Source organism: Acinonyx jubatus, chromosome A3 (assembly GCF_027475565.1).
Source record: "Acinonyx jubatus isolate Ajub_Pintada_27869175 chromosome A3, VMU_Ajub_asm_v1.0, whole genome shotgun sequence".
Lineage (NCBI taxonomy): Eukaryota > Metazoa > Chordata > Mammalia > Carnivora > Felidae > Acinonyx > Acinonyx jubatus.
This window is the reverse complement of record NC_069388.1, coordinates 44,288,982-44,301,905: the sequence shown is the minus strand read 5'-3', so window position 1 is coordinate 44,301,905 and position 12,924 is coordinate 44,288,982. Positions and strand designations below refer to the sequence as shown.

The following is a 12,924-nucleotide window of genomic DNA, read 5'->3' as shown; positions in this document are numbered from 1 at the left end:
CGATTCATATCTCAATAAAGCTGTCGAAGAGAGAGAGAGGGAGGATGGAAGGGAGAGAGATGTTGACTATCCTACAATATCTATTCCAGAAAATAAGTATAAGATGTAGGATTGGTTTTTGATGATTCTGAGGTGTCAAGAAGTAACTTTACTTTTCGCAGCTTCTTAGCTTATCACACCCTGAAGGGTGTGTTATTTCTTTTGGCATTTTTGGCATTCTATCAGCCCAAATTCTAAACAATGTCCAGGCTTGTCGATTATGCCACCAGTGCATACCCTTTCCACCCCTGGCCTCCTGAGCAAACCTTTAGTTACTCAGCCTTGGCATTTACTTGAGAACTTTCTTTTTTAAATCTTTTTTTTTTAATGTTTATTTATTTTGAGAGAGACAGAGAAAGAGAGAGAGGGAGAGAGCCTAAGTAGTCTCCACATTGTCAGTGCAGACCTGATGACATGGGGTTCGGGGCTCGATCTCATGAAATGTGAGGTCACAACCTGAGTGGAAACCAAGAGTTGGATGCTTAACCAACTAAGCCACCCAGGCATCCCTACTTGAGCACATTCCAAGAACAATGTGAAGCCACATGCAGCATGGAACTGAATATTGAGAGATTTGTAACGTAACCTATGCATGAGATCCTGGTTTTTTTCCCTCCTTTCCCAGCAGCTGCCAATATAATTTCAAAAGATTTGCAACAATAACTTGGATAGAGAAGTGCAGGTAGCCTAATCAGCTGGTGTCTAAAAACTGACCTCGGCATACCACCTTGGCCCCATGAGTCTGCTCCTTCCCAGCCGAGCCCAGCCGGGGTCAGGCTGGCCCTGAATCAGACTCAAGAGTGGAGGACTCGGCCAAGAGGAAAATCCAAACTGTTCTGGGGGTAAGCCAATTATCTGTGGGTCACCTTTTGATTAAGTAGCTGGTGCCAAAGATCTGGGAGATCCCAAAAGGACTCTGGCAAGCCATCTTCCTTCTCTGCGGTTTGGTTTTCCTACAATGAGCTGTGACAGAAGTACTTTACTTTTTTAGATAAGAGAGTACACACATAATGATTGAAGGTAGGGATCTGGCATCCAAATGCCTTGATTTGAAGCTTTGCCAATGAATTAGTCTTTGGACAAGTCATTTATCCTCCTTCCCTACAAGTCTGTTTTCTTTAGATACGTTGAGGAGGGTAGTAGAATTGACTATTTACAAGTGCCAATGTGAGCATTAAATGAGATGATTCACGGGAAGCCTTTAGTAAGAGCTCTATACTGTCAATAGAAGTGGTTGCTGTTGTTATTTTGTAACCTTTTCTAAGAGGAAGGGATTATGAGAATAAATCACTGATGTCACAGAAGTCATTCTTATGTACACATGTATACTACATATAACACTAAACTAGATAGTGTTCAGAGAATTGGAAAGAAATGACCACAGAACTTGTACTATTTGGAGAAAAAAAAAGAACTCATGTAAATTTTTCTGAGGATGTCAGAGAAAAGAGTTCCTAACTAAGAGCAAATACATCTCCTGTTCGTAGAACAAATGGCTGAGAAATGGCTTGAAAAAGCAAACTTGACCCATGGGCTGTAAAGTGGGTTACTTTCATCTCAAGATAATATCGCCATGGTCACATTAAGGTGATCAGTGCATATACGATGTTGAAAAACGTGGGTATACATTTTTAGAAACCTCTACCAAGGAGATGCTACTGGGCTGATTTTAAAACACACGCACACATCCCGACTAGAAGAACAACCAAGGGAAGTCTAACCATGGGCAGCGAAAGTTTCCAAGTTTGAAGGGGGGGGGGGGTTGGGGAACAATCAAGCTGGGGAAAATCTAGCAGGTGCTCAGAGAATAATGCAATTTCCTAGGGCAGCAGATGCACAAGTGAAACAGTATCCAGTAACAGTCCATCAGATGGTAATTATAGCTGGACTGGGGAAGAACAGCAGAGATGAAAAGGGACAATTCCAAGGGTAACTGAATGCCAGTGAGTGACATCTTCCTGAGAGATCACATACCAGCAAAAAGTGAGCCAGCGCTTAGCTCTGAGAATGGGGGGTTAAATAAACTGTCATTTTCCTTTGTAGAAAGACAAAGGGAAAAGGGAGGCCTCAAAGAATTCATTAGTCAAGATTTAAACAGACCATCACTAATAAACCCCCACAAAAAAGTAACAACAGGCATTGATGGCCCTGAAAGTATGATTCCTGAAATGATTCTGTCATCTGAAAGATGATGGCTTGGTTTAGTCCCAAAAATTTGGGGGTGGGGGCAGAGAGAGACAGAGAGAGAGAGAGAGAGAGACAGATGAGTTCACCCTCTAATTCTATGAATCACATAAACTAGGATGAAGAATTAGAGACACTGAAGTGGATGACAGGGAGAATCTAGGATACTGAAGCAAGGGTAGGAGCTGTTTTAGCTCAAGGAAGATTTTCCAGGATTTCATTTCACAAATAGGACTTATTTAAAATCCCATTCTTAGAAAGGAAACAATGCCTCAGAACAAACTCATTCCCTACCAAGTGATTGTGCAGAACCCATTGTGGCTACTCCTTCTGAGTCTGGCTCTCAGTACCAGGGACGAATGCAGCCCTCTCCCATCCTTGTTTAATCAGACCAAGCAATCCCACGTTAATACTGACACTAGCCTGTAAGTTCCCAGATGGGAAGGTGTCACAGTCATCTCTGAATCCCTGTGTAGGAGCAGGAAAGGAAAGAAACTGGAACCACCCGGTCAAACTGCTCCATAGTCCTTAATATGGCCATTCAATTAATTCGGCCAAATTTCAGTGTTTCCCTAATCGTAGTTTTCACGTATGTGGGCCATGCTGATTCATTTAATAAAAAACTCCCATCACAATAATTCCCAGAATGTACATGCACTGACCAAGATGGCCAATTCAAGCTGAGAAATGAGTCTTCCAGGCCTATCCCACATGATCATGGTCTTGGTCAGAAAAACGTCTTCTCTCTTATCCATAATCTGTACTGGCTGACTATGGAGATATTACGATGAATTTGGGGGGGGGCGTACCTTTGTAATGTGGGATGAAAATCATTTATATGTTTCCCAGGTCCTTTCTTATGACCCAATATGGGGTGGGCTGTCAATTAATGAAAGCCATAGGGAAGGTATTATGGCAGAGTCACCTATCCTCCAAACCAGGCAGAAACCACCAGGGCCTTGAAGTAGGGAGGGGGCATATTTCCCTGCCATGCAGTGATGAGTTTCAATCACTGCTGGCTTGTGCCAGATTCAAATTGGCAACCCACAGAGATGAAACACTTTCTGTCCCATTACTCATGCCTGGAACGATCTGTTCCCTTGAAGACTGGCTTCCTAGGTGAAGGCGAGGGAATGGATGGTCACTCTGAGATGGTTTAAGTAGGGTAAAAGGTATGAAAGGCAAGTGCCCAGCCAGAGAAATGTGCGGACATGGTGAGGGAGCTATATAACCTCCTTGTGCTGGTTGGGGGTGGGGAGAGGGGGCGTTAAAACTTAAAGGGAAAATAGAAGGCATTCATCTAGTAATGAGTCACTCAGTTTCACTCAGTTCAACGGCTGCAACACTATTGCTCTGCTAAGAAAACAATGCTCTTAGGGCTCTATAGAAATTCCTCCTAAAACATTTCTATTTGGCTCACCCTGTCTCAGGTCATCAGCCTAAAACATTAAATCCAACAAAAATGTTGAAAAGAAAAAAATAATTTAAGATAATATAATTCCACATTTTAATTTTCAAATGTCCAGGCCCATCCCATGTGGATTAGGCTCTTGAAAATCTTTTGACCACACTTTTAAGATTTCTAAAACTTTTACTAAATCTTATTTGCTGAACTAAATCTTGACTAAGACCTTCTCAAGAAGGAGTACAGTAAGCAGCAGTAAAAGTGTTTCTTCAGAAGTCAAAATTCGGAGGTATAATAAACAATGCAGCCCAGTGAAGCAGGTACCAAGCATCAGCTCCACCTGCCTGGTAAGTGGCTGCCTTCCTGGACCAGAGATGTGAACAATCCATCCCCTGCTGTGCCTTGAAATGAGCCACGGCTCTGTGTTGTGGGGGTGGGTACATAGCACACCAAGATCACGATAGAAAAGGTCACTACATGTAAGCAACAATTGCAACTCATACTAACCTGGGAAGTCATGATAAGATTATTTTTAATGAAACAAATGTTTTTTTCTGGCCTTCTCCCTACTTGGAGTTCCAGGCTCTGGAGATTCCTGGGGGTGAGGGTAGAGAGAAGCTCCTGGTACTCAGAAAAACACTGCTCTTGATAACCAGGTGACAGCTCCGCATTCCTCCCCTCCTGGTCCAGCCACAGAACTCATGCCACCAGAGGGCTGGCTGAAGGTGCCAGAGCCCTATGAGGGCTTCTCCTGGCCTCGTCGTATGGTCTCTCCATACTGGAAGGAGTGTCAGCAGTCACTGTAAAAGGGCGGCATCTCTCATCCTTACCCTGATCCGACACAGAAGTTTCATCCTTATACTTGGTACCTGCAGCTCCTTCTCCTGGGATCAGCACAACTCTATGGAAGCTGTGTTTCACTGAGTTATAGAAGAAGCCACCCTCTCTGACCCTAAGGTACTGTCTTTGTGCCAAATCTGTAGGTCTTTGCTGTCATTCCAAAGGAGTCCAATCCTAGGATCTGTACCACAAAACAGACCATCTGGTGGCCATCCCAATGATCCTCCAGATCGGCTCGGGCACTCTTATCTTTAGAGTGGACAGACCGTGCCCTGCAATGCGTTGGGCCCTGCTACCTAAAAACTCACGCTGGCCCTGGATGAAATATATATATTGGGAATTGCTTCAAAATGATAAGGAGGAAGGGGAAGTGATGGGGGCGGGGGGTAGAGATCCAAAATTGGCCAAGAATTGGAAATTTCTGAAGTTCAGTGCCAACTATCTGGGAGTTCAGTGCTACTCAACGTGTGGTCTGAGATACGTGCCCATGTAGTAAGTGCAGAGACGGAGAGAGGCATTCAGCAGTTTTACAGCAATTGGACAGAGTAATTCTGTGTCTGTTAAATCTAATAATAAAATAATTGGACTTGAATCTTATCTGTCTTTGTTTTAAATTCATTTTTAAGAAATTCACCTTTTATAAAACTATCAGCCTATGATGGGTTAAAAAAAAAAAAGGAGATAAGTTCTGTCAGCCCCACAGAACGAGAAGCCCTGCTTCATCTGGTCCTCTCCACTTTTGTATATGCTCGATATTTCCCATCATAGAGAGTTAGGAGGGGAAAGAATTGCTACTGATTTTCAGTCTCTACTCAAATATAAATTTAGAATTTCTTGTTTATTTTACAAATATAGAGATGAATGTAGAACTAAAGCAACCTTGGGTACAGTCAGCAGGTGCCACGAAGCTGGGTTTTGGTGGAACCCCGCCCCCGCCCCACCCAGCAAAGTGGGAGCTGGGGGCAGCAGAATGATGTGCTTCCTGCAGCACCGGGGTTGCCCAAGCTGTTGATTTAAGCACCGTATCTAGCAACTCCTTGGCTAACCTTTTGGAGAATTTAAACCTTCCACTTTCCTCTCTCACAATGTACAAACATCAGCACACTAAGGAAATTTTTTTTAACTTATTTAAATGGAAGTGTACACAAATACTACGAGCCTACATATGGAAGTAAACTTGACAAAATCATGCTTTTCCAGTTAGAACATGGCCGTGTGTACATACACATGTACATTTCCATTTTTAAAGTGAAATCTAGGTTCTATTTTTGTTTCTTCTCCTGTTTTGGTAGAAAAAGCATCCCAGGGTTGTTCATTTTAAGGTTAAGCCTGTGCCACCCCCAGGGCAGCTAATATGGTCCTGTTAATCATCCTGACTCCCCACAGAGGAGTTTAACAAACCCAGCTTAGGACCCAAACATCTCAAACTCAGCCAGCTCTACTTTCTCTGTCCGCTTTGTCTGACTTGTGAATGCCCACTTTTGCCTAAACAAAACATCAATGGAAAGGGGAAATCTGCTTCTGAGGAAGGAGAAAGGAAACAGAAATATGCTGGGAGTTTGACCCTAGGCCGCCTGTGCTGAGACACAGCACACAAGGTGTCCCTGTGGGGTCTGTCATCCAGGGATCAGGCCACCCCTGTGTCAGGTTTCTGTGCAATAACCACCTGAGGGAAAGGGCCGCAGGGGAGCCTCCACAGGGCGCCCCTGTAAGGGCACGAGCGCCAGGCTCCCTGTAATTAAGAAGCAGCCTGCTCCCGAGAAGACAGCGCGGCCACCCCATCTGCCACGCCCGCGAGAGCTGGCACAGAGCCTCCATGCCTGCTGCCGCCCGGCTACCCACCGCGTCCTTGGAGACCGCCTTTGATGGAGCGTTGATGCCAAGCTTTTCCAGAGGATAGACAATCTGTCGTCGCGGCCGCACGGGAACCAAGTAATGAAGGGCGGATGTCAGGGAGTGGGCATAGGAGCTCTGGAACTGAAAGACAGCGATCTCTGTTTTAGGGGAGAGAATGTCAGAGCCGCGCAGCACAGACGCCTGAGTGCATGCGGCTTTACAAACACAAAAGTCTGAACTCGGCCAAACGGGGGAGGGGGAAAAGTCGGCAAATAAACAAACATACCCTTCGAGCAGAGGAATGAATTGTAGATAATGCCTGACACTAATGAAGATAATTACGAGAGTAATTACATTACTATCTCTGTGGGAATGACAGATAAACAAGTGGTTTGGTTTATGGGATTTTTCAGTACAAGTATTTTCCCCAGGAGGATATTCTTCTCCATAGTGATCATGAATCAGCTTGATTTGACCCCATTAAGCTGTGTTATCTGCGTCCTGTTAACCTTTGCGTGTTTGGCACAAGCTGCTTTAAGAAGGCACATAGATAAAAATGTCATCTGAGAGGAGGCTGAGTGCAGATGTGGAAATCTTCCTGTCTGTGAAAGTCACAGCCACTTCAACTGGATTTTTGCTGATAAAACAAGCGCTTTAAAACAAAAAGATGAGATCAGAAAGTGGGGTGCGGGTGCAGAAATTGGATCCTATTATTTTGACTTATATTAATGCTAAATTATGAGCTGGATTTATGCTTACTGAAATAGACTATGATAAACCATGTTTTAGGAGAATGCGTCAAAATATACATTTTACCCCACTTTTAAAACTTGGCAGAGAAAACTGAACACGGTGATTTTTATTTCTTTCACATTTATGAACCCCCTCAGGGGTTCTGGTGAAACTAACTCAGGGTATTTCAACCATTTAAACCTCAAGAGTTAAACTGTGAATCCAAAATTTTAGTATGTTTATTGAATTTAAAATGGAAAGCAAAACAAATAAAACTGAACTAAAATTAGGTGTAGTTTAATAAATAAGATGGTTTACATATGACTTATTGCTGTTCGAAAAACAGCCCCCAGGCATTTCTAAGAGCTTCTAAAAGGGATTTCTAAAATCCTTCACCATTGAACTTCACACCCTGATTGTATACACTGAAAAATAGAGCCCAGGAGTTCCTAGCCAGAATTCTGCTTTTATGCCTGGAGGATCTCTTAATACATGTCCTCACAGGAGGGCGTGGAGAAAATCATCTTGATAAAGCAAGCCTAACATTCACTTTTATTATAGTCAACTGGGAATTTATAGCAGAATTTGGAAACTCTTTTCTAATTTATCTGGTACAGCTTCTTACACGTGTTTAAAGAAAGGTATGTGTGTAAATCACCTGCAAGTGCAGACTGTGAGGAAATCTGTCTCCAAATGTGTTTCTATATCCTATGTGAAATAGTGTATAACACATTCCAAATTCTATATGATTGAGATAAATATGTGAATGTTTGATGAAATGTCAAAGATATTTTTTTTATTATGATGCAAAAGGACTTTCATACCAACTGGGCGCATGCAGATAACATCATGAATAAAAAGTAAGAATTTAGTATCACATCCTGAAGGTCACCACACTGGCCACTGGCCAAATGAATAGTAAAAAGAAACGGGGGGTTGGGGGGAGGATCAGAATCTTCCAGAATTGTTACCTTTCTATCTCCTGAGGTTCAAATCTAGGGCGTTCACATGGCTACGGCACCACACTTTGATAGGAAAAATGATCATCACTAGAGCATATTGTGCATCTCACTGAAAATCCCTTCCATGTTTTTTCTTCTTCCCCATTCCCTCTTTTCTTCCCCCAAAGGCTTTTGTTAAATAAGATGCATTGGCAAAATTATTGTTAAGGGAATTTTACTGATATGCTTCAGACTGGTTTGAAGTTTAATAAATAAGCTTACTTTAAAAATCTGCTTGGCTCATTTGTGGTAACAAAGAAAAAATGTGACCACATCAAGGATTCTGGGAAGAGCATGAGAAAGTTTTTGGTCATGAATGGGATATGATGGGACAACTAGATGGTCTAATGATTGAACCTAATAGCTTCTCAAATCTGTATCAGGCTGAGGACCAGCTGTCAGTGACAGGCATGTGTACATGTGTGTGACTGTTCTAGGCACTGGGATGCAGCTTTGAACAAGATGGACACCTCTGCTTTCATGGCAAAAGGCATAATTTAACTAGTGGAAAGTGCTCTGAAGACTGAGTGAGGCAAGATGGAAACAGGAAGAAGAGCTTGCTATCTGTGCACTAGACCTTATACACTAGACAGTGCTTACTACAAAGTATGAGTCTTCATAAGTATAACATGCTAGGGAGACTTATACAGGTATTTACTACATAAAGGCTATGTCAGCACCACACATCTCCACTTTTTATCCATCACTCTTATGGCGGTGGTTATAGTGCCTATTTGGAATGCCGTGATAGCACAGCAATCTTATAGGACTGAACTGATTTGTTCTGTGAGTTCAAACCAAAATGCTCTTTGTTTAAAGAGCATGATAGGATCATTATGGCATTTCACTAATGCACCATAAGAAATCATTTGACTTTCATGTCCCTTAGAGCATTTTTGCAGACTTTCCAGTCTCTGCTTTGTCAATATGGAAAAGCCAACAAATTGTTCTACTAATTATGATTGTGAGTGTTTCAGACATTCAGTCTTCTGGACTTTCTCTATAGTGTAATAAAAGGGCCAAACTCAATATGGCCATTTGAAATTCATAGCCCTGTTATAATTCAAATCCATTGATCAAGGAAGGAATAAAATATGGCACACAACACGAATGACATTGTGAATGTGCTGGAAAAGTGCATTATGATATTCTTTTACCTTGTCTTCCCTGGATTGTGGGTAAACAGGATAGTAGAGACAGGACTTATAGCTTAAACGGAGGATCTCCTTCAGAAAAAACTTGGTGTAGTGCCGAAAAATAGGGTTCAGGACAAAGTGATACAAGTGCCCATGTTCTTCCCGTTGGTGGTGACTGAAGTAGATGAAATCTTCAATGTTGTAATGGGATCGTATGTACTCTATATCCTAAAAAAGAGGTGGGGAAAGGGCATTAAAGGATGTTTTAAATAAGTGGCATGCATTTTATGATAAGAAAAATTTTTAATTACTTTAGGTATAGTAGTAAGAAATGTGCTTATCTCTCCAGTGATTTACTACCTCATTTTGATTGTTCAAATTTTTAAAATTGAAAATTAGGTCTTCTGAAAGTTCTGATGGCTTGTCTCTGAAGGATGGCTACACAGCTTTGGAATTTGTTCCTTAGAGCCGTGGCTGCTAAAAACCCAGAGAGCCTTGAGTCTCTGCTAGGGACCAGGGGAAAGGACAACACGTTTTTCCCAGTGTTGGACAAGCACAGGACAAGCTTGTCAGTGCGACTGACTGAGCCTGTACAAAATTCAGCAGTGGGACAAGCAACAGCCACCAATGTTCTCTGGACTCATTACTATTCTCTCTTCACTATTAATGTGGAAACATGTCATCTCACTGGTCACATCCTTCGACTGGCACGTGTGGTTAGACTGATCTACAGGAAAACTGCAAGGCTAGGCCTCGTCCATAGGCATTCCCTAAACATCTTATGCTTCTGAGGTATTTTATTTTTACATCGTGGAAGGTAATTTTAAAGACTAGTGAGTGTTTACTTATAAAAGAAAATATTGGGCACTCTGCTCCTGCTTCTATGGGTCCAGTTCTGACCACCACTCTTTGGCCCCCGCACTGTGGGTGGGGAAGCAGGGGCTCAACCATGCTAACTGTGTACTGATTCAGCCTGTCTTGCTTCACTTCCCAGTAGTGGACACTGTGGGGTGGGGTGCTGTTCTAAGTGAGTGTGACTTTCTTTCATGACAAGAGTAGTAAACACATCTGATATGCATGAAACATCAAACTATATGCAGATTGGAAAGCACCTACTTATATTTCTTCTTATTTTACACAGTAGAACTGTCCTAAAAGCATACTTTCAAAAAGAAGGATTGGAGAATGCAAGGAACTTGAGTTGCTCTGTGATTGGCAAAGCTGGCACTAGAAAATTCAGGAAAACTGAAGTCTGTATCCAAGCCTATCAAGGTCCTTTGTCTTTAAAGCTTCTGCTATAAAGCACAGAGGAAATGGGGCTCAGGATAACCAGGGAAGTGGTGGTATCTGAGGGCAATTCTGGTAATGCCTGACCTTTCCATCTGGGCTGACCCTACAACTGCCTTAGCACCTAAGACCTTTCTTTAATTACCAAGGAGGCATCCCTCTTTATAAAATAAAATGAGTAATAAGCGTAGGGCTGAGAAATCATTGAAAAACAAGAAGCAAAGGGCCAACAGATGTTATTGGCTCAAAACAGCAGATGGGCCATGTGCACCTAATTTTCTTCCCATCCCAAACCACTTAAAATAACAACAAAAATTTTTTTTTTTAAATAATGAGGTGGTGGCATGATGGAGGACACAGAAGTAAGATAGTTTTCTTCACCTTGGAAGAAAACATGTCAAAGTTTTCTAACACTAGCTTACACCCTCTTACCTTGGGCCCCTCAAAGGCCTACTGTCTGCCGGGATCATCTACATTCAAGGCCACAAGAGGAAGCCAGACAACTGATGCCACCTCCCAATTTGACAGAGGGCTGGGTAGCTCTCCTCATGACTGAGAGATGCAGGGGAGAAGCAAGAAGCACAACTGTCGAGGATACTGAAGCCAGCCAGCCACGCTAATGTTATAATCTTTCAGGTACGACATGGTCAGACTTCCAAGGAAAACTGACAAATGCAAAAGATCAGAAGAAAGAAACATACAACTTCCTCTAGGGGGACACAGAGGTCAGTCAGGGAACGGAAGAGAATTTTTTTTAGAAAAAAATTCTATTGTATCCTCAGAGATAACAAGAAGGACCTTGCATATAACATAACAAACAAGCTGCTACAAAAAAGACTTGGAAGTTAAACATAACGAACCCTCAAATGACAATTCCAATAGAAGGCCTGCATAACAGAATGGACAAGGCTGAAGACTGAATTACAAATCCAGAAGACAAAATCAAGAGAATCTCTTAGAATGAAGAGTAAGAAGTACAAGAGAAGGGATGCCTGGGTGGCTCAGCTGGTTAAGCATCCGACTCTTGGTTTCAGCTCAGGTCATGTTCTCATGGTTCATGAGTTCCAGCCCCGTATCAGGCTCTGTACTGATGGTGTGGAGCCTGCTTGGGATTCTCTCTCTCTACCTCTCTCTCTCTGTTCCTCCACTCACCCTTGTGCTCTCGCTCTCTCTTTCTCAAAATAAGTAAATAAACTAAAAAAAAAGGAAGTTAAAAAAAAAAAGAAGTACAAGAGATACAGAAATGAGAAGAAAGTTAAGAGACAGTGAAGGTGCAATCCCAAAGGTCCAATATCCTTGAATTAAAAGGAATTCAAGAAGAGGAGAATAAATTGAAAGGGAAAAAATGATGAAATCATAGAGGAAAGATATTCCTATGACTCAGAAAAGGCGTAAGTTACTTTTTGGTAAAATTTCAGAGTTTCAGGGATAGAAAAGAAACAAACTAATTCTCAAGACAGAAAGCAAACAAATATACATTTATTTATATAACATTACATTTTATCAGTGACATTGGACACTAGAAAACCATGACAGTAAAAATGTCAACAATCTGTTGAGAGGTAATTGGCATAAAAATTCCATATACAGCCTGATGAGTATTAAAGGGTGAGAACAAAATAAAAACTTCTTGTATATGCATGCACTCAGAGACCCTACCACCTATCACCCTTTCTAAAAAAATCACTCAAGGGGCGCCTGGGTGGCTCAGTGGGTTAAGCATCCAACTTCAGCTCAGGTCATGATCTCATGGTTTGTGAGTTTGAGCCCTGTGTTCGGCTCTAGGCTGACAGCTTGGAGCTTGGACCCTGCTTCAGATTCTCTGTCTCCCCCTCTGTCTGCCCCTCCCCCACCCACACTCTGTCTCTGTCTCTGTCTCTCAAAAATAAACATTAACAAAAATTTTTAAAAATCATTCAAAGATACATTGAATCAAAAAGAGAAATAAACCAAAGAACAAGTATAGTGTAAGATACATTAAAGGTTAATGGAATAAAGCCGTATGGTCATCTCAATAAATGCCAAAACATATTTGATGATAAAATTCAACACTCATTCATAATAAAAACTTTTAGTAAACTAGAAATAGAAGGGAATTTCCTTATAGCTTGATAAAGGATGCCTCCCAGAAACCTGCAGCAAATATTATACTAAATGGAGGAAAATACAGAATCATTCCCATTAAAACTAAGAACACCACAAAAGTATCCATTATAAACATTACCATTCAATGTTATTCTAAACATATAACAAAACTGGAAAAAGAAATAAGACATAAATATTTTAAAAATAAGGCTATTTTCCAAAGATGGCCACAAGATTAACTTGCATCCTGCATGCTCTTTGGCAGACTGACCTTGCCACACTCTCAGCATCAAGAGGTGGAGTCACTTTCTCCATCCCTAGAATCTGAGCATGCCCTATAACTGCTTTGGTCAAGACAATGTGGAAGAAGTGACACTGT

General features: G+C 41.8%; 1 protein-coding gene across 8 annotated transcripts in view; it reads right to left on the bottom strand.

The window, feature by feature from the left end:
- CFAP61 (cilia and flagella associated protein 61) overlaps positions 1 to 12,924 on the bottom strand; it is a 278,182-nt gene that overhangs the window by 137,616 nt on the left and 127,642 nt on the right. For all 8 annotated transcript variants that reach the window (XR_008289225.1, XM_053200304.1, XM_015071100.3 and 5 more), the window contains 2 exons: positions 9,195 to 9,401; positions 6,311 to 6,445 (listed from right to left, as the gene is read on the bottom strand). Coding sequence is in view for 7 of the 8 variants with exons in the window: in XM_053200304.1 (XP_053056279.1) it covers positions 6,311 to 6,445; positions 9,195 to 9,401 (342 nt within the window). In the remaining variant the exon portion in view is untranslated. The remainder of the gene's footprint in view (positions 1 to 6,310; positions 6,446 to 9,194; positions 9,402 to 12,924) is intronic.